Genomic DNA, 25,731 nt, shown 5'->3' with positions numbered 1-25,731 from the left:
AGAGCCATGCTGTACCTCAGTACCCGCACGGAAAGGGCTTCGCAACGGGCGCAGGCAGCCCCCTCGAGAGCTGCCCGGGCGTGCTCCATCCCCAAACATGAGACACACATCTCATGAGAATCTCCATCCGTGATGTACCGAGGGCAAGAAAAAACACACCTTCTGTACATCTGGTTGCCGGACATGCTGGTAGACTTCTTCTTCAGGTAAGACACACTGCTTGTAGGACTGGAGCTTTCTTCAAACAACATACAGAGCGCCTGCTGAATAGAAAAAAGCTAATGATGAGTGTGTACAGGTGTGCTTTATACTCCTCCGGTTATTCCGTCACACCTTACCGTTCTAGCAACAAGCCAATAGGATTGGAGTGATTTCATTCACGTTCACACCTGCTTCGCCTAGAGGCGTTCCCATAGTGTCGTAACCGACGCAGTTCGAGTTCCCTCGAAGGGGAACATACATTCAGGGTGAAATATCAACGTTGTGTTGAGAAATGCACCGACTTAACCAGCGGCGAGTAAGAAATGCTATGAATAATACATCACGTCATTTGTTAAGCTATGCTTTTCTTTAATGTGATGTGTTATTAGCCATGTTTTATGTGTGGTAGTGGAGTCTTTTAAAGTTAACTTTACTGCACTTAACCAGCTAAAATTATGTTGTTTATGTGTACAGAGGAAGAATGGGAGAACAGCATAGTTACTGTGTGATTATAGAGCATGGGATTAATAATAATAATAATAATACATTTAATTTGTAATGCACTTAATATTTACGCAAATCCCAAAGTGCTACATGATAAAACAATTAAGTGCTAAAAATAAAAACACATGGAGAGCATGAAAATAAAAAAAATAAAATAAACAAAAACAATAAGGAAAAGGGCAAGAGTTCAATCAAAAGCTCTCCTAAAAAGGTGGGTTTTAAGGCCACGTTTAAAAGCATCCACAGTCTGTGGTGTCCTCAGATGGTCAGGGAGAGCATTCCACAGACGGGGAGCAGCTGAGCAGAAAGCCTGATCTCCCATTGTATGGAGCTTGGTTCTGGGAGGTTTCAGGAGATATGCTGAGGCAGATCGGAGGGTACGTGTTGAGGTCTGTGGGGTGAGAAGTTCCTTGAGGTAGGGGGGGCTTCACCATGGATGCACTGGTGGGAAAGGAGGGAGACCTTGTACTCAATCCTGAGTGAGACAGGGAGTGATTTGAGGATGGTCATGATGTGGTCATGTTTGCGCACCCTCAACAGGATCCTAGCAGCGCTGTTCTGGATGTACTGCAACTTCTGAAGGCTTTTCTCAGGGATCCCGGTGAGGAGCGCATTGCAGTAGTCCAGCCTGGAGGAGACAAAAGCGTGGACAAGCTTTTCCGCATGTGCGGGAGTGAGTGTGGGACGGAGTTTGCCGATGTTCCTGAGGTGGAAGAAGGAGGTCTTGCAGAGATGTTTGATGTGAGCCTCAAAGGTCAGATGAGAGTCCATTTTAACAACCAGGTTAGTGGCTGATGTTGAAAGTGGAATATTTTGGCCAGAGAAGGTGATGCTGGTAATGTCAGATGACCGAACCTGGTGTGGAGTGCCGACTAAGATGACTTCAGTCTTGGAGCTGTTTAGCTGCAGAAAGTTTTGCTTCATCCTCCAGGCAGGTGGTCAGAGTGGATGATGGCAGGGCAACAGAGGTGGTTTGGTTTGTACTGAGGTAGAGTTGAGTGTGATCAGCATAGCAGTGGAATGAAATTCCATGCCGGCTGATGACATGGCCAAGGGGGAGCATGAAGAGAATAAACAGGGTGGGGCTGAGCACTGAGCCTTGAGGGACACCACAGGTGACGTTGTGTGTCAGGGATTTAGCCTCTCCCAAGGCGACATGCTCAGTTATCCCGGTGAGGTAGGATGAGAACCGCTCATGGACAGAGTCAGAAACACCGATAGTGGAATTTAGACGGTGGAGGAGGATGTTGTGCTCCACAGTGTTGAATGCTGCTGGATTACAGTGGATACTTTTAATTCAGCCCACAGCACTACTGTAATATTAAACTACATGATGACAAGTGGAGAACATTCAAAAATTTTTTACAACTGTCTGCATAGCTTATTCATCTTGTGTAATGTGTGTAAAGAATGAAAATAAACAGGCTTACTATGCTTCTCTGTACCCTATTTAACATTTAAGATTTGATCATACATGTGACATTACATTACTGTATAACTTGAAATTAATATATTATTTTGGTAGCACATCACAATTGGGAAAAACACCATAATGAATAAATAGCTGCCAGAGGATGTCATTGATTATTGTCAACTGTTCAGCTCTGTTTACCAGCCCTGTAACTTGTAAGTTAAGTTTAATACTTGCATATTGCAAACCAAAAAGACAGAACATAATTAAACAGTTGTATTTGTTGAAATGTAAATAGTTTTATTCATTGCACATTATCAGCCCCAGTGCCACGGTTCTTTATTCTGGATTTGCTCTACCTCAAAAACATTATGTGACAGCTGAATCAGATGATTGTCAGTCAATTTAGTTTTCATTAGGCCTAATGCCAAATTAGTTGACTTTACATCCAAAGGTGTCTTTGGGTGAACTGAAATATGGCAACCCATCTGTAGTTGATCACTATTGAATGTTCATTGTAGACACTGTCAATGAACTTCAGGATGTATCTGTCCACAAATATTATACAGTATGTAGCCTAATGAACAATCCTTGTGATATAGCTGAGTTGGGCAGTGAAATGTTAAATTTTTTAATTTATGTGGCAGTCCACAACTCAAATCAGAAATTTAGTTTTTTATAGGACCTCAAGAAGACTTCCGATCAGAAGATATTTAAATGTACAACACCTTATTTTGAAAACCGTGTATCTTTGTGCTAATTTCACAAAGTTCAACGTAATTTGATCAGTTACGCTTTATGTGGTGCTCCTATTGCGATAGTCTCTCTTCAGATAAGACTCTCAAACTGCAAATGTCTCTAATGCTGCCCGTCAGCTTGCTCTGCTCCGTTCAAACTGCATTTACCATAAAGGGTTGAATACAAATTCACTCCAGATTTAGCTGCAGCTAGCTGACCATGTGGTTCTAACAAACGGCTCACTCTCCCGCAGTTCTGTGTCCGTGTATGTCGCTAACTGACAACACTGTTGGTCAGAGGGTCCACATGAAAAGGAAGGAAGACATGGCTGGTAGTATTGTCCTCAAATAGAGTTGCTAAACACCTCAGCGCACTGAAGGAAGCCATCTTTCGTGACTGTGGGGGAACAAGGCTTGTTGATGTGTGCATGTAGAGTCGACCTCTGCCGTCTGACTGGTCCACCAATAGGCAACCATTGGGGAAATAAAAAGGGTAGAAATGCAAAGGAAGAATAAAACAATTTAAAAATATTATATTAAAACACACATAAATAATTTAAAAAAGAACTGATTAATAAATAAAGTTGAAGATTATAATGGACAAAAAATAAATAAGGTGAATAAATAAAGAAGCTAATAAAAAGAAATTTTCTCATTGTATAATTTAATTACTGCCTACATTTATTTATTTATTTACTGTATTTCTTGTGCATTTAATTGGATGTTTATTTATTGAGCATTTATTTATTTCTGTATTTATTTGTGAATCTGTCAGGATCTGTACTCCATACTAATGTAGGGCTATCTAAATATGTGCCACAGAAGACAAACAGCAGGGGATATCATTGAGGAGTTCTCTATCTGAAGAAGTGCTAATCAGTGGGTGGAATGAAACCTCCAGACTGTTAGCCCCTTCATGGCACACGATTTGCCATCACTCGCCACAATACTATATTTAATATAATATAGTAATACTTTTCACCCCAGAGGGGTTTATGAGATTAATTAGTGCTGTCAGGCTTTAAGTCCTTAGTATTCACGTTACTCCACAGACCTTGATAAAAACTTGCAAGACACCAAGAATTTACTGGAGATTCATTTAAGTTTGTGTTCAGACCAAAAACGGCGTTCAAAAAACCTGGTGTTCTCATGTGCTGATTAGACCTTTAAATATTATACAGGAAGGCGTTTTAAGGCTTATTAGATGTCAAAACACTGTATAACTGTTGATAATACTAGGAAGAAGGATTTTACAACTCCGGAAGGTTGTCACACCAAAAAGTATTTTATCTTGCATGACAACAATCATACCAGATACAGTGTGTGTACTTACACATATCTTGGCCAACTCAGTGCGTTGCCAAATGATGTTGTGTTGCACGGCATTAAGACTTACGATTTACATTGTTGAATCAGAACTGGCAAGGATTGCCTATATTTGACTGATAGTTGAATCTGTGTGTGTGTCGGGGGGTTACACATGGTAGCTCCACTTTAATCTTCAAAAGCTGCAGAGCTGGAGTCATTAGTCACTGTAACTTACACTGAACATTTCCAAATAAACTGACGCTTATTGTTGACCATTTTCTCTCTGCTCACCTCCCATTTACCAGTGTTGTGCAGAGTTGTGCCTGCTGACTCGCCGACATAAGGCCCTCGTTAGGGCTCTGCGAAGGTTCAACTGTGATCTATTGAATAATCAAATCTTCGACTATTCAGGGTCACCCCCCTAGTGCAAATACAATAAGTTTCTGTAAGGAGGCAAAAACAATATAGATTGTGTTACCTTACTTTAAGGAATATGAACATGTTTCTTTACAAACCCCTTTTTCGAAATTTAACAAAATTTCTTAAATGTTCAATGTTTTTTAAACACAGTACAATTAATATGCCTAAATCAAATACTCGAAATTGTGGTTTAAAATGGAATCTAGTGTTTGTGATTTAAATTGGGAATTGTTGGGCTTCTGTAAATAACATCACAGAGTACGATCTAGACCTGCTCTTTTATGAAAAGTGCTGTGAGATAACTGTTCTTGTGATTTGGCGCTATATAAATAAAATTGAATTGAATTGAAAATAGTACCCCATTGCTTTAGCATTGCATTCCTAAAACATTGTTGGACAAATCAATGCAGAACCAGAGTTATCGTCTTTTTTAATCCACATTATTATTCTATGTCAAAACTTGTAAACTTGTAACTCTCTTCTGCTACATAGCTGACAATATTCATTAATATAGAATCAATTATGAAAAATAGTAACATAAATAAACTATCATCACTGGAGCAGTGCTGAGGATGAATTAAGAGTTTAAGAGTCTGATGCTCTGCAGTCTGGTGGTGCAGCAGCAGAAACTTCTATCTCTCTTCCCAGAAGGCAGCAGAGTGAACAGGCTGTGGCTGGGTGGGAACTGTCCTTTAGTGTCCTTTGGGCTCTGCGTAGGCACCTCACCTCACTGATATCACTGATGCTCGGGAGATGGGTACCAATGATCCTCTGAGCAGTTTTAATCACCCGCTGCAGAGCCCCTCTGGTCCTGGGCCGTGCACATCCCATGCCAAGTGTCTGCATTACCAACAATGCAACACGACTGCCATCAGTTGGGTTAGAGATTTGGGTGTGTTATGCTAGTAGAAGCTAATTTAGCCTCAAGATTAGGGTTGGGCGATGTCTACAAATTGCCATCTGACGATGTCTACGATACAATACCGGGATGGACGCTGGCATTGGGTGGGGCACGGGGGTGGGGGTGACGGTTGTGTGTGTGTCTGAGTCTGGGGAGAAGAGAAGTCAGAGGCAGGTGCAAAGCAGGTATATTAAAAGAAAATGTTTGTAGAGATTAAAACCCAGGGATACAATCAGGATGCTGCCTCAACATTGTGATGTCTGTCAGCCATCCACTGATGGACGATGGCATCGTCTATCGGCCCAACTGACACTGACTCAAGTGACATCACTTGAAGACACTTATCAGATTTCACACAGCTCCCTCTGGAGGATTTATACCATTTTCTTCACATATATAATTGTTCTCCCCAAGACTTTAATGTATCGAATCGGTGGAGTTCCCCTTCAATCCTGACTCTGAATTTTTGACTGCCTTTTGTTGCTTTTGGGGTTCCATAGCAGGGACTGGTGGTTTTATAATATTTTAGTACTTGAGACTAAGTAAAAAGATTACCAATGGCCAGGAATTTGAGCTTTTCTAACAGTTGGATTCTTTTGATTATGAATGTTTTAGGTTCACATAAAATCTCTTTATCTGGGTCACCAATAGTCAAAATAATCTGTATTAAAGTTCCATGTGAAACTACAGGTTGAATAATTCAAAACAGCAAGGAAGTTAGGAATATCGTATTTCTTAAACAATAAAGAAATAACATAAAAAGGAATAGCATAGCAGTATATGTCAGTGCCTTCACATAAAATGAAAAACATCAGCACTGTCACTGCATGTCTCCTAATGTAGAAAAAAACAGAAGCATTCCTGGTTTCTAAGCATGCAGCAGGAGAGGGAACAGCAGTAGAGATGCTTCCCTAACATTTTCCTTTGTACCTTGCTGCTATCAGAGCTGTGTACAGCATGAAGGTTATCACAACTGTATCTGATGGCTGTTATTGGCACAATTGTCAGATTTTCTTTCAGTTAATTGACTTGTTGGAGTCAGTGGTTCAGTAAGCTGTCCATTCAAGAGATGAGTCAATCACATCAGTCACTAGCTCATTAGCTGACTGGCTGGTTGACTGTCTCAGCAACACAGCTCTCAACTCAACCCGAACTCCTCCCTCAGCAGTTTCAGCACGTTGTCCGAGTACTCGTCCCTCGGTCGACCCATTCCATTCATTTGTACAGGCTGGAGGTCAGAGTCGGGTGGGATGGAGGAAAATGGGCAATGCAGCTCATTCAGAGTAAACCAAAGGGCATCCGAATCCACCTGGATTAAGTGTCGGAAAACACTGTGAAAAAAAGTGAAAGATACATGGGAAGAGCATTAGCTTGGGGATGTATTTTGCTAGGGTGCTTAATATATACAGTATGTTGTGGAAAACCTTCCTATAATCCATAGTGACAGACTAAGCCTAACACAGCAGGTTCACTACAGTTGACTATAAGCCCATTTCACGATGATGGCCAATCCCAGCCGACATCAGGCGAAAGTCGCCAGTCCATCGCAGGGCCACACTTAGACAAACAACCACTCACGCTCACACCTAAGGACAATTTAGGGTCTCCACACAGAAAGGCCGGAGCAACCAGGGTTTGAACCCGCAAACTTCTTGCTGTGAGGCGACAGTGCTAACCACTGCCCATGGTAGTAGTATAATATGATAATATACAACAAATAGTATAATGTTCAATAAATAGTATACTGTTAGTCTTAATATATTAATTAATGCAATCATTATAGTTTCGTATAATAGTATACTATTTTACCACTAGTTCAATCGGTACAGTGTTTCATTTCTATGGGTTGTTTTTATTTATTAAATCCATGTGAAAGCAAAATGTTCTACATTGGTCTCTAATTAGTTAATACTACGTACTAACTTATAATAATCATTTTGTTCAACATTTGAAATGTTTGCTGGAGCACGTCAAACTGTTTTTAATGTCCCACCCCATCCAGGCTGTGATTGTTCGGTTTACCAATCACAGCCTGACAAGCACATTGGCGTCATGAAAAGTTGTTATGTTAAACCACAAAAGGCACCAATACAGCTAATGTTATGACCAGCTAGACAAACACAAACCTTCCCTATCTTGTTCTAGTTTTCTTCTGCCTTACCGCTTCAGCTGCCTACGACGCCTCTCTGTCTCTAACAAGAGAGACTGGCCCACCGGCATTTCTCTCGGTGCTCCGGTGGCGAGTCCGATTAGCAGTGGGGCACAGGATGACATTGTGACTTCAGTTGTGATTAGATTAATTGTGCAGCTCTAATCTCAGGGCTAGTATGATGTCATAATCCATATTACAAACCTTGTTAAGTTGGGTGTGACAAGATCTCGCAAGATTAAAACAAGATGATAATTCTCGTAAGGGGAACACTTGTCTCGCGAGACTCACGCAATTGACACTTGACTGATAACATCAAATCACTTCACCAATCATCTCCACTCAACTGTTATAGTAACAATATAAACATCTAAAAATTGGAGGTGCTGAAGGGGTGAGATTTCTGCCTGATCAAAGTGTTTTCAGTTAGTTTCAGTTTCCACCTTCTTGTCTCATCCTAACATACAGTTCCAAATGTTGTGTGTCTGGAAGAAGGTCTGAAGGGGATACTCTCATATCATATATGGCATGGAGACTTCAATTCTCATTAATGATGACGGTAGTCTCGTAATATTACGACTTTATTCTTGAAATGTAGGAGAACACAGATACAGTCCCCTCCAAAAGTATTGGAACGGTAAGGCAAATTCCTTTGTTTCTGTTGTTCACTGAAGACATTTGGGTTTAAGATCAAAAGATGAGTATGAGACGAGAGTTCAGAATTTCAGCTTTTATTTCCTGGTATTCACATCTAGATGTGTTAAACAACTCAGGACACATCACCCTTTGTTTGAACCCACCCATTTTCAAGTGAGCAAAATATGTGACTGACCCAGGTGTTGCCTTTTAGGTTGATTGTCCAAACATTAAATAGCTCTGCATGACTAGTCTTAAGTTTTCATCCTTGGTTCAAACCTATAAAGACTGCATTTCCTGTTAAAGAGGATAAACCAACATGAAGACCAGAGAACTGTCTATGGGAGAAAAGCAAGCCACTGTCAAGCTGAGAAAAGAAGGAAAATCGACTAGAGCCATTAGACAAACATTAGGCATAACAAGCACAACAATTTGGAATGTCCTGAAAAAGAAAGAAACTACTGGTGTACTGAGCAACAGACGTCCAACAGGTCGACTGAGGAAAACAACAGTAGCTGATGACAGAAATATGGAGAGAGCTGTGAAGAAAACCCCCAAAACATCAGAAGTGACATCAGCAATGACCTCCACAGTGCAGGGGTGAAGGTATCACAATCCACTGTTGGAAGAAGACTCAGAGAGCAGAAATATAGAGGCCACACCACAAGATGCAAACCACTCATCAGCAGGAAGAATCGAAAGGCCAGATTGAAATTTGCAAAAAAGTACAGAGATGAGCCGCAAAAGTTCTGGAACACAATCTGATGGACTGATGAGATCAAGTTTCTAGTCTTTTCGACCACTCAAAGCGCTTTTACACTACATCACATTCACACACATTCATACACTGGTGGAACAGCCACCGGGGGCAATTCGGGGTTCAGTATCAGGCCCAAGGACACTTCGACATGCAGCCTGGTGGAGCCGGGGATCGAACTGCCGACAACATATTCTAACTCCTGAGCCACAGCCGCCCCAACAGAAAACTCACAAGTTTTACAACATGGCTTCTTCAACGTGTTAAGGGTTTTCAGGGACAGTCTTGAACTTGACATGTCCAACCTGCTAAGAGTAGTACATCACAGCATAACACATGTAATTTCCTGTTGCCAGCAGGTGGCGCTATGACTTCGAGTTAATATTGGCATGTGGATATGTTCAGGGCGGGACCCACATTCCAAATTTGGTGCAGATGTGAGCATGTAGTCTGAAGTTATAACAACTTCTTGTTTCTTGGCGAATCGTCGATTTTAGACGCCACACCACAGGCACGCTTGTGGACGATAACCGTTAACTTTTAATCGGCAATGGGTTTAGACTGCACAGCGAAAATTTGAAGTCGAGCGGATTAATTCTGTCATGTGTCATTGTCATGATCATATGACAGATCAGTTAGTACTTTAACACATTCTGAATTTTTAAATGTCAAAGTTTTACAGTTTAAAAGCTAGTGAAGTTTAAAAGTCAGGAGTCACTGTCGGGATGACTGAAACACTTTCCCAACATCATCCCAACACATAGCCATTCTACCCTATTTAGATACTGCAGGTGGGGGGGCAGCATCCACTAGGCTGCAGGCCTGACCACCAGATTATTCTCAGCCAAATAATAGGGTCTTCACAGTGGACCAGGAAAACAGGCTGCAGATGTACATAAAAAGGACAAATCTAATCCAAATGCACATTACCTGTTTGATGTTCTAAAAATGATATATTTTTTATTATTATTAAGAAAAAGGACATGATATGTTTGCAATCACGTATTAAGAAGGACAGTTTCAAGCATTTAAAATAAAACCAAGAATAATAAAAACTATTTTGATGTATATCGATGTGTTTGTTCCATCCCACCCCTGTGCTTCATCTGTCACGCGTGGGACGAATGAAACAATGCGCACCTTTCGTTCAAAATTAAATTAAACTGAAGTCATTTCACGTTTTTACAAGATAGCACCTGGTATTGATAGAACACACATGACAACAACACATTATATCTGTTTGTAGCATTATGTTTTAAAATGAGGATTATCTGAAGTGTTTCAATCGTTCCAGCTCTCCTATATAAATGTGTCACAGAATGTCATTGTTTTATATGTAATAGTTGTTCTCAAGCACAAGTTACTTTACATCACTGGATACAGGCTCACCTTAGGCTGGCCTCTTGCAGTCTGATGGGTTGTCTACAGCTTAGGTAGGGAAGGGAGGCCTCACAGACAGTATCCAGGTCTGCCTCACCTGAAAAAAACAAACACACACAAGACCTCTGTCCATTTCATTCTCTGTATTGTTTTTTAGAGCCCAATTATAATATAAAGGAAAATAATCCATTTTTACATAATGGCAGACTGGAAAGGGAGGAGGAAGAGGGATAAAAGAAGAAGAGGATGAAAGAAAGAAAAAAATAGATCATGTCTTGACTTTACCTTTTCCAACTCCTAATGAGCTGAGAGAAACTGCTGAGATGGCTGAAGGAAAATTTCATCTCTGGATTTCATACATCCACTCTTCCCCCTTTAATAGTGAACAGGGCTACTCCCTATTCCTCTATCTTTTATTTCCACTTCCTACAGTTTTACATACACTGACCCACCTTCCTTTATTTGTTTTTCTCCAGTTCTTTAACTGTACCTTTATAACATCACCAGCTCCTGGTCTCTCCCTCTGCTTGACTTCTTTCCACTCTTTCAGCCCCCCCCTCCTTCCCAGCAGACATTTAGTGATACCCTAAGCTGCAAACTGGGCTGCCTTTCAAGCCTCATTTCAAAACACGTCTCTCTCCCTCTCTGCTTACTCTATTTGCCAATTCAACCCACACTCGGCTTGAACCAGGCCTGCTTGCTGTGTGTCAAGAATAAAAGCAGCAGTGCACATTTAAATGGGATTATTTAGCAACCGCTTTTATCCCTTTTCTTACCCCCCTTTCTGGTGCGGCACTCATAGCCTGTAGTCTTTTGTGGAATCAAAGTGTGTGGAGTAAGGCAGGGAAGTGAGAAATACTAAAGAGGAGAGGGCCAGGTGAGGTTAAATTTTGTGGCAAATGAATAGCAGGGTGGAATTGGGGCAGAAACTAGAACTGGAACTGAAATATGCAGATTGACTGCTTCAGTCAGTCTGTGTTTCTGTCTTTCTTTCTCTATGACTGAGGTTTGGTAATTGTCTTTCTGCATGCATCCCAGGGGTAGGTTGTAGTCAAATCTGTATTCACATGAGAAAGGCTGCATCAGCTGATTATTTCTCTCCTACTCTTTAACATTCTCTCCATCTCCATCTCCATCTCCGACTCCAAATCTCCCTTGTTCTGACATGAAGGAGGACAGCTTTAAGTGCCAGTAGGACAAGTCAAGCACAGGGATCTTAAAAGGACAGACTAGACTCTTTCCTTCAAAGAGGTCATTTTATGCTTTTTGGCTTTTTCCCTCTCCTTCATTGAGTTATATACCTTTTTTGTAGGTTAGGTTTGCAAAGTGAAAAAGCCCAAAGTCCACCCCAAAGAGAGTTCCCTTCTCCCACAGAAAACTCTGCTCTGAACTGCCTGAAAACAGCTCATCTGTAGTCCAGCCTTTTGTTCCGCTTTGCTGTGACGTCACAGCGAAACACACGTCAAATGCTTGCGGCTAGTCAGACACCCTCAAAAACACAGGTGGAAAAACACTCACTGTTAAGCAGTGTTGGGGTAGTTACTCAAAAAAGGTAATATATTACACAATAATGTAATATGTTACTTTTTTTTAAGTAATGCCTTACTTTACTAGATTACTCACTGCTGAAAGTAACTAGTTATACTACTAGTTACATTACTTACATACTACTGCGTAACATCACCTGTCATGCACAATAATAATATATATTGACACCTCATATATGCACAGATCAACACAAATCCTTATTACAATGAGGACATACACAGGATCTCTCTTTTATGCTCTTTAATACTACAGAGCTGACAACAGAGTTGTGAACATCAGCCCAACATTTGTCAAGAGAAGAACAAGGCTACAGTACAGTACTACAGACTGTGATTAACTGTGAATAATTAGGCTATTATTATTATCATATGTGGTCATTTTGCTACAATTACGCTTGACACAACAGCCGCTGCTGTGTTTGCGACCTGACCTTTCTTTTCTCCGCGAGAGGGAAGAATTTAGAAAGTTGCGTGACGCTGCAGAGAGCCACCAGCTGCAGCAGTGCATGGATCATGCGTAAAGTTCATCCAGCCAGCGGGAACGATCAAGAACCGTTCATAGCGCTTAGCGAGACAACCCATACCGGAGAGGCGGAGGGAGAGGGCAGGAGATCGAGGAGCGACTGGCCCGCTGCGGACGGTCGGTCATTGTTCCTTCCAGCTGGATGAAGTCTGACGCTCCGCATGATCCATGATGATATACAGAGATTGTCAATAAAGCATGCTGTCAACCCAAAATATCACAAATCATGCTTTTAGGGGATCTGATATCTTATTAAGGGGAGCTAAGCTCCACCTGGCTCTCTCAAATCGCTTGTCAGACATCCTGTTCCTCCCTGGAGTCAGCACAAGGCTGCCCAAGAGCCTCGCCACAGGCGCATTAGAGGGTATCGCTGTCCTTTCGCGAAACAATGTGAAGTCCATCCCTTGAAAGACTTCTTTGGCAGCTCTGCAATTTCTGCGTCCTCATGAACTGGCGCTGAAGTCAAAAGTGAAAAGTGTCACGCAAACACTCAGGGACGTTTGATTTATTTTTCTTCTCCCGTTATGCGGATAGTTCAAGAACAAGTACGCAAGTAACGCAATGATTTTGTTATTAGTAACTGTAATGTGATTACTGAAGTTATCAACAGTAATGCGTTACATTACTGCATTACAGACAAAAGTAATCCGATTACAGTAACGCATCAACACTGTTGCTAAGCTGGTAAGGGGAACATGTACAGCTGAACTGAACCGAACCAAAGTCATGTTTACCGGCTTTTCAGGGCCTTCCCTTCTCTGCTTCTGATTGGCTAGTAGTCCTTAACTAGGTACTGTGCATGTGCAACTCCCAACAAAGATCTTGTAGAGGTAAGATGTATCACTCCATAGCTAAAACGGAGTGTTCAACACACAGAGTGAAAAGAGGAGCTGCAGCAATGTGCAGTATGACAAAAATATGGTATTTTTTGAAAATGAAACCATGTAAACCTGTTCTGGTACAACCCCTAAATACAATTATGAACCTGAAAATGAGCATAATACCACCTCTTTAATGTGTCAGAAAATGCACATTTTTACTTTGTTAACATTCCAGTCATTCAGGTGGTCATTTGAGAGAAAACAATGCTGCTGCTTTTTCGTATTCTCCAATGGTCGTGCAATAAGAGGAGGTTGCTTTTCCGCGATTTAAAGCTGTAATGTACTGGTCAATCTCTTTATGTACGAAACACCAGTTATATCTGCAAAAATCAACATATGCACTACCACATCAATGAAGGTTTTGCATTTGGGGCCTAGTTAAATCCTGGTATCATGTATAGACGCTGACAGGAAAGCATGAAAGAGTGAAATTAATCACTATCAGAAACACAACAAGTAAGCAGCTTGTCCAGACAAAGCTGGACTCTACTGTATGCAGTTTACTGTGCAGAAATAATGGGTACTAAAGTCCTTGATCAGCTACATTTTTCATTCACTAACCTGAGATAGGATAACAGCTTGGGGCTAACAGCAAAGCTGTCTGACAAATAAGTAATCTGGGAACAAAAATAATATACATCGGCCACTGTATAATACCTGTATCTGCTCATTAATGGAAAATCATTCAATTATGTGGCAGCAACTCAATGCATGAAAGCATGCACACATGGTCAAGAAGTTCAGTTGTTCAAATCAAACATAAGAATGGGGAATAATATGATCTAAGTGAATCTTGACCTAGGACGAATCATCGGTGCCAGATGGGGTGGTTTAAGTGTCTCAGAAACTGGAGATCTCCTGAGATTTTCATGCGCAACAGTCTCTCGGTTACAACAGGGCTATGCTGAAGAGCATCCCTCACTGTTATGGCACTGTTATGGAATATTTCGAACCTTGAAGTGGTTTGGCTACAGAAGCCACTCCGGGTCCCACTTTTTGTCAGCTAACAACAGGAAACGGAGTATACAGTGGCAAACGCTGGACAGTAGAAGAATGAAAAAACATTAGCTGGTCTGATGAATCTCGATTCCTTCTGCCACATGCAGATGGTAGGGTCAGAGTTTGGCATAAACATTATTAATCCATGGATCCGTTCTGCCTTGCGCCAACGGTTCAGGCAGCTGGTGGAGGTGTAATGGTGTGGGGAATATTTTCTTGGCACAAATTAGGCCCCTTAATACAGGGTTCATAAACATTTTAACCCGTACATTTCCATGACTTTGAGGTAAATTTTCATGACCATGCATTCTCTGAAAAGTCTATGTATACATGAAAAATAAGTGTAAAATCCATGTCAAAATTTACCACAGTATATGCTAAAATTATTGACAAGCTATGTGGTTTGATCCAATTTAAACATCTATTCAAGTAAAGCATCATTAAGATGTTTACAAAATAAAATGTGTCCAACCCTGAGAACTCCAATGTGTAGCCCTAATTAATATAAACGACTGGGAGGCAACAATGTAAAATAAAAATAAATACTGACATGAAAAACAAATAAGTAAATAAATGTCCAGTAAAACTGGCATTTACTTTACAAGGCAGCACTATCAGAGGGGAAACAGAATAAAATGTGTGCAACCCTGAGAACTCCAATGTGTAGATTTTGTAACGATTTAATGGTTTAACCAACTATTGCTCCTATTTACCATTAATCTAAACAATCCACACAGTTTATTTTGTCATTTGTCAAATATCTCATCAATATGCTTTTCAGTCACAAGCAGAGATGCTTTCTTTTCTTTTGCAGCGGAAACTGTTGGATTTGGTGATAAAGGTCAGTTTGCTTGTAGCTTCTGCTTTCTCAGCGTCTGCCGATTTCTCAAGGGCACATATATCAGCCTCCATCCTAGTCCTCTAGCTCATTTTTGAGGGCCTTCCTCTTTTGAGCCAGCAGCTCGCTGTTCTTTCTTTCTCTTCTCTTCATCCAGGTAGCCATGGTACTTCTGCCTGGCTCCTGCAGCTGAAAGGAGCAGCTCTTTAAAGATCTGTACCTTGATTATGAGCCCATCAGACCTGACATGGTCAACAATGAGTCTCTGAGCCACCAGAGACCTCTCCGTCTGATTCTCCACAGTCAACTTTGTTTATGGAAAATCCTCTCCATGCTGGCTTGTGCACGAGGTAAGACGAGCAGAATGTTCACCACATCCCACACTCGGGAAAACAATGGTTTTGTCCCCATTGTTTCATACAGCAGGGTGTCGACTCGATCAAATTCCCTGAATTTCTCATGAAGAGCAGCCGAACTACAAAACTCCCTAAACTCTCTATGGATATCATCACACATTGCCTCATCTATGTGTTTAGCTTCAACAAGTATGTGTGCGTTTCTTTTCAATTGAGTTACACACAGCTCCTTAGATTCGGTCATGCGTCTCGGGTCAAGGCACTGCAGGCTTCTCACTAATGTGTAATGCACTGGAGCCTTTTTCAGCAATTTCTTAAGGAGTGTGATCAACAGTTTCTTGCTGTCCCATCTTATCTTTCTAGTCTCTGTCTCTGAAATGCCTTTTGGAAGACCTGAAGGTGGCTTCTGTTGCAAATCCAATACCAATCTGAGAAATATCCTCGTGCAGACTGCTGTCCTGAAAAGGGACATAGAGGAGCTTCAGTGTGGATGTGGCCTCTTGCAGATGCTTTCCGTTCAGAAATCTTCCCACGAGCCGTGCAAACAATTAAGATGAAGGGATTTTATGATCACTCTAACAACTTTTCTAACCACTGATCATGTATTTCTCTTTTATTTGAGTTAAACACACCAAATGACTAAATATTACACATTCATAACTTAGGTAAAACAAACTACAGTGCTGTATGCTGATTCTGTTATGTGCATTAAAGAATGATCTATTTCCTTTTAGTCATTTAAAAATAAATAAAGATACTACACATGTTGTCTTTATCCTACATTGATAGTCATGTCGTCTTGTGGAGGGAAAATATTTGAAACTTTAAGTGACTTCCACATTGTTAAGGTGGGATAATTTCTCCCCGTAGTGTTTACTGTTGTATTAAGATAACAAAAAATGGAACAGATAGCTCTTCCGGAAATTATGTCAAAAACGAAAACGAAAACTAAATATGTAATGGACAACAAGAGAAGAAGGGCAGCTTGGGCTGGCTAGAGAGTCCGTGTTCAACTTTGATTTACATCCATCTCTGAACGCATTGTGCAGTACGTGCAACCTACACGGATGCACGTTCACGCAGGGTGGTGATGAAGCAGTGGATAAGACACATGCCTTTGGTGTGAGAGACCCGGGTTCAACTCCCCACTGTGACACGTCGCTTTGGACAAAATCAGCTAAATGAATAAATGTAATGTTGATAAGCGACTTTCCCACATCATTCTGCACTTACTTGTGGAGTCATTTGAACACTTTCCAATAACTTTCAGCCCGTGCATTGAGATTTGTGATTCCGATATCTGACAGTCCTTCATTGATGAATGGTCCATAAACTCTGAGCCGATGTATTTAGTCTTCACCTTGGGTCTGTCCCACAGCCTGACGTGAATGTCTAGCTGTTTAGCCTGTAAATAGTGGTTCAGGCTTTCATCAAATAACATGACATTTGATCTTTGCTTTGATACTGCGGACAACATCAGTTTCTTAAAATAAGGAGCCAATCCAAACGTACATTAATGTTAGCACTTACATTCACCACATGCAAATCTGGCAGCTATCTGGCTGTTGGGGAACATGGCTGAAAAAGCGGGCTTGTGTCTTCACATGACTTGTAGGAATAGTGAAAATTTGCTACCTTAAACGCCCACAGTACCTCTGAAGTTAGGGTTTTGTTCCTGGACACGGCACACGAAATGGTCCCTTGTTTGACAGTGGACGAGAAGGAAACGGGTCACCGGGGTGAAAAGGCCGTGATGCGGTTTAGAATTGATTCAATAGCAGAAGCAGCAGGACACCTTTAGCATGGCTAGCTAGCACTGCCTTGCCAATGCTTGAAATGTTTTAACTACACAGTCCACATTTTGCACGTCCTGTTCCTTCTCAAGCCATGCCTTGTACTTGTCCAAGTGAAGCTAGACATTATTAAATCGGCATTTTCCTGGCATTGTGCAAATTTACATCTCATCAAAGTAAGTTAACTTTACAAAGTGTAACTCAAGTCTGACGTTACCCACGCAGAGAACAACATAAAGAAACGTGTTGTGACTGATCTGCCCAAACATGAAAGTATTGTTGAACCAATATAGATTTTTCTTAACTAAACCACATATCATACAGGTATCTGAAGAAAATGTCAATGACTTTTCCTATACCTTCTGTTTTTTTTATTTTTCCAAACATTATCCAGGCCTGGAAATTGCTATTTTCAAGGCTTTTCATGGCTTTTCCATGTTTTCATGACCGTGCGAACCCTGTTGTGCAATTTAGCATGGTTTAAATACCACAGCCCACCTGAGTATTGTTGTTGACCATGTGCATCCCTTTATGGCCACGGTCTACCTATCTTCTAATGGCTACTTCGAGAAAAATATTTGGTCACAAAGCACACTGCTGGTTCCACCAACATGACAGTGAGTTCAGTGTACTTCAATGGACTCCATAGTCACCAGACCTCAATCTCACAGAGCACATTTGGGATGTGGCGGAACAGGAGATTTGCAACATGTCTATGGGAGTGTTATTTGGTATCAGTTAACAGCAACGCCTAGTGGCCGATTAACACCAAAATATCATACAGGTCCTCAGGGCTCCGGTGGGAAGTAACGTACCAAGTTTGGTTTCAATGAGCCATATGAATCAGAGCTCTGTTAAACCACCATGTAATGTTTTATTGCTAGCACAATCACTGTCCTTGGGAAGTAGAAGTGATGATGATTACTAGTTAATGTATGAAAATGACCGTTTCCCCCATAATTTCTTTCGCTGATCGCAACCACCACTTCTTACTGTAGGTGATGATCCTGTTATTTTCATTACATAGTTTGAAAAACAACAACCTGCACACAAAAGACATAAAAATAGAGGCGAAACGAGCTGCAAACTGCATTCAGAAGCTCTTAGTTCCACTATACATACTGTGCTTCCCCTAGAGAATTTACCAATGTTGGAAAATTGGAGCAATCTGAACCTGTTACGCCTGCAACTGGGACATCTCTGCTTAATAACATAATGATTGATGAAAAATTGGTAACACGCTGGCACTGATCCCCTAGGCCACTGTGGATTAACATTTTCAGCTATGATACTGAAGCTATACCAAGCACAAAATACACAACTCTAAAAAACATTCAATTTCTGAGCTAATCAATTAAATTCCCTCCTTTCATGTAGTTTTTTAATGTTCTGTCCAGATGAACAGTGTTGTTCTTGTGCGGCTAAGGATTCAGTAGCGTCCTGTTGGCTCCACTGGCTATGGTCTGTATGTTTAAAATAATATTTAAGTGACACAGGCTAAAGGCCCGTTTAGTCTAGCAATTTCAGTATTGTGCAAGAGGAAATGGCATGTATGTTGAATACTGCAATGCATGGGATGTCCTGGGATGTAGTGTCAACAAAGTAAGGAAAATAAACAAAGTTAACAACTGAATGAAAAATATGAAAAGGTGATGACTACCATGAAAACCACTGCCACGTTCCAAATACCAGTGATCAACACACACCAAAAGCAAACTTTATGTAATCGTATCAATAAATTGTCTAAAGTTTTTACAATAAAATTTTTAAGATGCAACACTGGATTGTGTCTTTAGGTCTTTAAAATAAAACAAACAAAGACAGATAAAACAAAGAAGGAGGATACACTAACAGAGGATTGAGATACACTGAGTGCTGCTATGGTCCCATGCCGGGTTTTTACGGTTGTACAAGATTGCCATCTGGTGGTAAAAAATCAGTGTTAATGAAGGCAATCTGAACGATATCCCCCCCCAAAAAAAGAGTTGTGCTTATTGTATTCCCCTGATATAGTCTTTGTACTAAGCTAAATATCCTGTTTCCAGCACCACTTTCTTAAAATGTTGCACTATTCCTTTAATACATAAATATAAAATTTATTTCTACAAGTTGTTCCAGCCCAAGCCTCATCTAAAACTTCTTCTGTGGTGATATTCTAAAATAATGCTGCCATTAGGAGGGGAGTTTACATGATCCTTAATGCATATAAATGACTGGCTTTCTGGTTGGAGCGCAATTTTACTCTGGTTATTCATCAGAGCTCTCATTATACAACATACTTATGTAAATATTACATTGGTACAAAGGTATTCTATCCTCAATATGTTCTTGGTAAAATTACCATAATGTTGCATCAACCTTCATTAGGAAACATGTCAGGGCTAAGATTAACCATGATACATTTTTTACAAGTGTTCTTTATCCACTCTTTAACCTGGTATGTATATTCCTTCAGCACTGTGTATTGTGTCTTGGGAAACCTGTGTTTTTGTGTGTCATGTGTTCCTATCCTCTTACCCAGATCCAGCCTCTGGGACAGTGAGCCCAGCCCCTGAAGTACAGCTAGCTGCAGTTTGTAGACCAGGGTGTGTGTGTAGACAGGTCCGGCCTTGGCGCTGATCGGAGCTTGCCGTGCCAGTGAGGAGCTCAGCTTGGGCAGAACCTCTTTAGAAACCCTCCTCCTCAGAAAGTCACCACATGTTTCACCCAGTGTACACAGCATCTGGCAAAGAGACTCAGCATGTAATGTATGTATGCAGCAAGAAGTCAAAATGTAATAAAATGTCCCTGTAGTGTGTCCTTCATTAAAAATCTGAGATGAACCATATTATTTACAAAACCTGGACATACCCAGAGCCTGCCATATTGCTGATAGAGATAGAATAGTTTGCCAGCAATATTACTGAGCAAATAAATTACCATTTACATACTAGTTGTGTCTATTTTTGTCGATTCTTCAGTGAAAAATGAAAAGTAACATAAATAAAAATAGTTCAACTAATGACAGGTTTTCACAAGTAGACAAAATTACACTGCAGTGACATGTAGAATCAATTGACATACCCTGAAGGCTCTGAGGACTGCTAAAGGGTCATCAGCTGTGAGTCTCTGTAGGAGGGCAGGCCAGCAGCGATGGGCCATAGGCAGCATCTCATTTTCCTTCTCACTGAGTACACACACACATAGCTCCAGCACATCCAATACCTTAAGATAAAAACATGCAGTACACCCATTAATATATATATATTTTTGTGAGTGTAAGAACACCACATACATGTGTAAAGGTAGCTTTTGGGTGATGTTACACAACCTTTGAAGGCCATATTGGAGATCCAAAGATCCTGGGTAACAATGTTAGGAAATACTTGCTTTTTTAGAAACCTGTTTCAGAATTGTGAAGAGGGGGTACTTTCCATTTAGTTTCTTACTATGGAGTGATTTATTACTGATACATCTAAGTTAGCCTAAGTTAGTCATCTAAGTTTGGTGTGGGAGACCCTGGTTAAATTCCCACTGAGATAAATCCACCAGTGTGTCCACGTGCAAGACACTTAATCCATAGCTGCTCCAGTGGCGTACCACCTCTGGCATTTCTAGCAATTGTAAGTCGCTTTGGATAAAAGAATCAGCTAAATGACTAATTATTATTGTTATTAATTATCTGTTTATTCGCCTCCCCAGTTGAAGTGGGGCTAGAGATGACTATTTGGATGGATTGTTATGAAGTTTGGTTCAGATATTAATGGCGCCGACACAATGAACTCAACGTCTTTGGTGAATCCATGGCTTTTTCGACTAGCACCCACGTTATACTAGTATTAACTCTTAATGAGGTTACTGTGGTTTCTGGCAACAATTTTCTTATTTGACGACATTTGCATACTAAGAATAGAGCTATGTTTCCTCTTGTTTTCAGCAGGTCATTGATTGTTATCATGGTAACAGAGCCTACAGCTCAGAGTTAGCATGGGGTGGCTAACTAAAATTAGTATTTTTTGTAAAACTCATCTTAGACTAGTTTGACTGCAAAGCTATCACTGGCCTAAAACTATAGACCTGGCTTGTCTTTGTACTCTACTTGGCACTCTTTGGAACATGCTTCTTGCCAAGTCTGCAATTTTGGAGAAGGATGACATGGAGCTGTGCTAGCTAACTAGTGTGTGTTGTGGGTGAATATATGCAGTCAATTCTCTATTGGATAGTCATGATGGTATCCTGTGTGGCTGGGATATTTGTCACACCAATACAAAGCCACAGTGTAGAGACAAAACTAAATTCTTTCTCATCAACAATCCCTACTAGGTTTTGTATCATAAAAACCAATGCTCCCCTTCACAGTACATCACACCACAGGCAATACCTTGAGTCGGACCCGGAGACTAGGGTTGGACAGTAGATGAATGCAGCGCTCCATAACTTCTTTGGTGATGCGGAGGTGGGAGGGAAGCTCTGCTTTTACATCAGGACCACCAATATCTTTAACATCCTCACACTCGATGGGAGGAGGGACTTCTAGAGAGACAGTGATGGTCAGACAGATGATGTATGATTGACAGTCTTGGCAAGCACCCAATATTGACTCTGGTTCTTATATTTCACACTTTATTGTTATTGATACTGTATTTTCTTTAATATCATATCCCAGTTTCCCCACTGATAATTGTAATCTAATATAACCACTACAACAAACGTGAAACCTATGCTAAAATGAAATATAATTTCCTGGTAGTCCTCATAAAGACACAATGCGGTTTTACCGAGGCCCTTAGTGTCCTCCTCCTCTATTCCAATGCCCTCTGCCAGCTCTTTCTGTTTGCGATAGTCCAGCAAGAATTGGCGGATGTTGAGGACTTCCTTGTGAGTGGAGGTCTGCTTAGGTCTGGCAGACTCACCGACCCTACCACAACTGGAGGGAAACCACCTCGCTATAGGAAAAATAACAAAAAGAACAGGTTAGGATAGATATTCTTTGTTTTGTCTCCATCCTTGATTTTATTTGTTAGTTAGTTCACAGAGATCACTTGTCAATCAAATACTGGTACACCTTTTTGCCATTTTCTATTGATATTATTACTTTGAATTATCTAGCACACGTACCTAAAAGCTCCACAGAGCTGCAGAATCTGATCATCTGATTAAAAATATTTAGTGGTCATGTAATTTCAATTTTTCTATCTCTGGTAAAATGCAAGACTAAACTCTTTTCTCTACAGTAATTAGAATTTGACTAGTTAAGGACTGTGCAGGGGCCAGTCATTTTTAAAATTTTGTATGAATATTCATGGCCTTTTAATGCCAAAAATGAATAACTGGTTTGTATATCCACTAAATAAATAGTGAATATTATATTTCTATTCTTTAAAACATCGTGTGATACTAAACCCCCCTACTAAAATCAACAATCCATCATTAAATGTTTTGAATATAAGTGAACTAAATGCTAAGACAAAGTGTAGTAGATAAGCAATATATTAATTTTGTCCCTTATCCTTTTTCACCCTGACCGTATAAAAGGAGTTGAAATTAGTTCTGAATCTCACCCAGCGCCGCCATGAGTGTGTGCAGCACAGAACAGAAAAGAGCAGCTGTGTTGTCATAGCTGAGATCCAGAGCCATCAGCACATCCTGAACAATGTCCCCAACCAGAGGTAGCAGGCTGCAGTCAGAGTGAGTTAACATCACTGTCAACACACGTGGAGCCTAGCCAACAAGAGGGGAATATGATGAAAAACATGTTGAGGGTGCAGCAAAGCCATGTAAACCCATTTACAGTATTCACCTGGGTCATGAACACAGTGGTGTGCACTCTGGCCCGATGACTTGGACTACAGTCAAACTCGAGTCTGATTACTTTAGACTTGACTTTAATGCTTCTAAATTGTGACTTCACTTGGACTGTAGCCTTTTGACTTGAATGACTTGATATCCTCTCTAAGACCAAAGATATGGTATAAAAACATATAAGACAGATAAACTATAACCCCCAAACCGGTAAATTAAAACAAATATCACAAAAACTTAAAAAAAAAAAAAAAAGTTCCACCAAGAATCTCTTTTCATTTCACTATCTGAGCCATCATCCTGTTTCTTAGACCCTATCCTAACTAAGCTGCGTAAAGAAGCCTAGTTGACTGTTAGTTAGCTCTTCTTTACGAGAAACTATAAATCTGTCTCTATTAACAGGCTATGTACCACAGTCCTTTATTGTACATGTAATTAAACCTCTTCTTAAAAAGCCCACTTTTTAAAACTCCGGGTGGCGTTTTAGTGCAAACGGCAAAAAACGGAGGACTTTAGAAACAATGACGCAGACGCTCAGGTTTGGCTCTCTGATTGGATCTTATATGGCATACAAAGCAGAAACAGGATGCTACTGTTAATACTACATACTAACTTGTCAATAATCATTTTGTTGAACATTTGAAAGTTTGCTATAGCACGTCAAACTTTTTTTAATGTCCCACCCCATCCGGGCTGTGATTGGTCAGTTGACGAAAAGTAACTGAGAAGCACATCAGCTTTATGAAAAGTTGAAAATGTAAAATTTTTGAACTGTCTAACTGCCTACGACGCCCCTCTGTTTCTGACAAGAGAGACTGGCCCACCGGCATTTCTCTTGGTGCTCCGGTGGCGAGCCCCACTATGTTTTTAAACATACGCTTATGTTAACAAACGCCCTTAACAAACGCTATGTTTTAGACAAAGTTGCTTCGATCTTCTTGAGATTTGGTGGGTTTATTGCTCTCATGATAAAGAACACATGTCTGTTTCTTTTATGAGATTTTGCTCAACAGGAAGTTAGCCATTTTGCACTTCCTGTGTCATTTTTAATTTTTTAAACAGATGTTCGGGGCATTACATTAATCGTGCAGCACTACTTATTACCCCACCAGAGCACTGCGCTCCCAGAATGCAGGGTTACTTGTGGTTCCTAGAGCGTTCAGCTATCAAGCTCCTCTCCTGTGGAACCAGGTTCCAGTTTGGGTTCAGGAGGCAGACACCATCTCCACATTTAAGAGTAGGCTTAAGACTTTCCTCTTTGATAAAGCTTATAGTTAGGGCTGGCTCAGGTGAGTCCTGAACCATCCCTTAGTTATGCTGCTATAGGCCTAGACTGCTGGGGGACTTCCCATGATGCACTGAGCTCCTCTCTCCTCTTCTCCCTCACCATCTGTATGCATTCTTATCCCAATAATGCATGTTAAAAAAACTTGACTTCTTCCCTCCCTGTATTTTTTGCTCCCTCGTCTCTCTTTTTGTCACTTTAAGCAGGTATTTCTGCAAGAACCCCACAAATGTGGGTTTAATTTCACTGTATAAACTGCTACTGCTATTAGGTTCATTGTGTTTATTGTTAGCTCCTATTATGCCACTTATTTATTTTTTGTTTGTACTGCTGAAATGGTTAGTCAAGATTCGATCAATCAAGAATTCTGAAATAATCACTGGCAAACATAAAGATCTGTGGCTTTTTCTGTTTTGACAAAACAAGCAAATGGGCTTGGGCTCTGATAACTTATGATGGCAATTCACTATTTTCTAAAGTAAATGATTAACCAATTATACAATAAAATTAAAATTAAACTTTAACATAACTATAGATAAATTGATGATGAAACTTATTTTTAGTTGCCACTCATCTGTGAAACCATATTTAACATATTTCTACTGTAAAATGGTTATAAAAATTTTTTAAATGTTGTCTTTGTTTCCTTAGTTCTTATTCTTCTCTGTTTCTAGTGCTACGGTACATTACTGTGCATTCTAACATGTTGAACCGCATCAGTTTTACCTGTGGATGCTTGCTGAGCCTCTGCAGGTTAAGTGATATGTCATTGAGCAGGTAGTCTGAGTTCTCATTGATCAGCTCCTTTAAAGAGTGGTAGCCACAGGCCTTGCTGACGTCCCACATGGTGCCCAGCGCTGCCTGGCTGATGAGCAATGTCTCCTCCCCAGCTTTCTCCAGTACAGGGTACAGTGATGTCATCAACAAGGGACGGAAGTCACGTCCCAAGGCCTGAGCAAAGCAGGCGATGCCCTCAAGTTGGATACACAGTTGCCAGATGTTGCTATTGAGATGGTGGATTGTAGAGGTGGACAATGAGGGAGACGGGGAGGCAAATGTTGAAGGAATCACTTGGAGTGAGTTTGCATTAGTGTTGCTGGCATTGCTGTTGGATATGGAGACGAGTCTGGATGGGCTGAGCAGCTACAGAGAGACAAATGACAAATCCCATTGTCATATATCATCCAGTTTTACAGTTGTCTTCTACAATTCAGTGTGTTTTATTTAATAGACATAAAAAGGTCATTATAAAGATGACATGTTTACATTTAAAAGCATGAGCAGACAGGTGTGTTTAAACCTGAATTCACAAGTTAATACTATT

At 40.6% G+C, this 25,731-nt stretch overlaps 1 protein-coding gene across 4 annotated transcripts in view; it reads right to left on the bottom strand.

Moving 5' to 3' along the window:
- Positions 1-6,195: 6,195 nt before the first annotated feature.
- Positions 6,196-25,731, bottom strand: part of tti1 (TELO2 interacting protein 1) — a 30,499-nt gene continuing 10,963 nt past the window's right edge. For 3 of the 4 annotated variants that reach the window (XM_046056069.1, XM_046056068.1, XM_046056067.1), the window contains exons 7-14: positions 25,134-25,550; positions 22,882-23,041; positions 22,099-22,266; positions 21,702-21,853; positions 20,405-20,545; positions 19,859-20,063; positions 10,414-10,501; positions 6,196-6,813 (exon numbers count right to left, since the gene is read on the bottom strand). In XM_046056069.1, the coding sequence (XP_045912025.1) occupies positions 6,621-6,813; positions 10,414-10,501; positions 19,859-20,063; positions 20,405-20,545; positions 21,702-21,853; positions 22,099-22,266; positions 22,882-23,041; positions 25,134-25,550 (1,524 nt within the window). In that variant the 3' untranslated portion in view covers positions 6,196-6,620. Of the gene's footprint in view, positions 6,814-10,413; positions 10,502-18,193; positions 19,264-19,858; positions 20,064-20,404; positions 20,546-21,701; positions 21,854-22,098; positions 22,267-22,881; positions 23,042-25,133; positions 25,551-25,731 lie in introns of those variants that run through there. The other variant, XM_046056070.1, reaches the window with a different exon arrangement.

The sequence above is a fragment of the Micropterus dolomieu genome, linkage group LG08 (assembly GCF_021292245.1).
Source record: "Micropterus dolomieu isolate WLL.071019.BEF.003 ecotype Adirondacks linkage group LG08, ASM2129224v1, whole genome shotgun sequence".
Taxonomy (NCBI): Eukaryota; Metazoa; Chordata; class Actinopteri; order Centrarchiformes; family Centrarchidae; genus Micropterus; species Micropterus dolomieu.
Note: the sequence above shows the minus strand (reverse complement) of the source record. Positions and strands in the feature narration are given on the sequence as shown.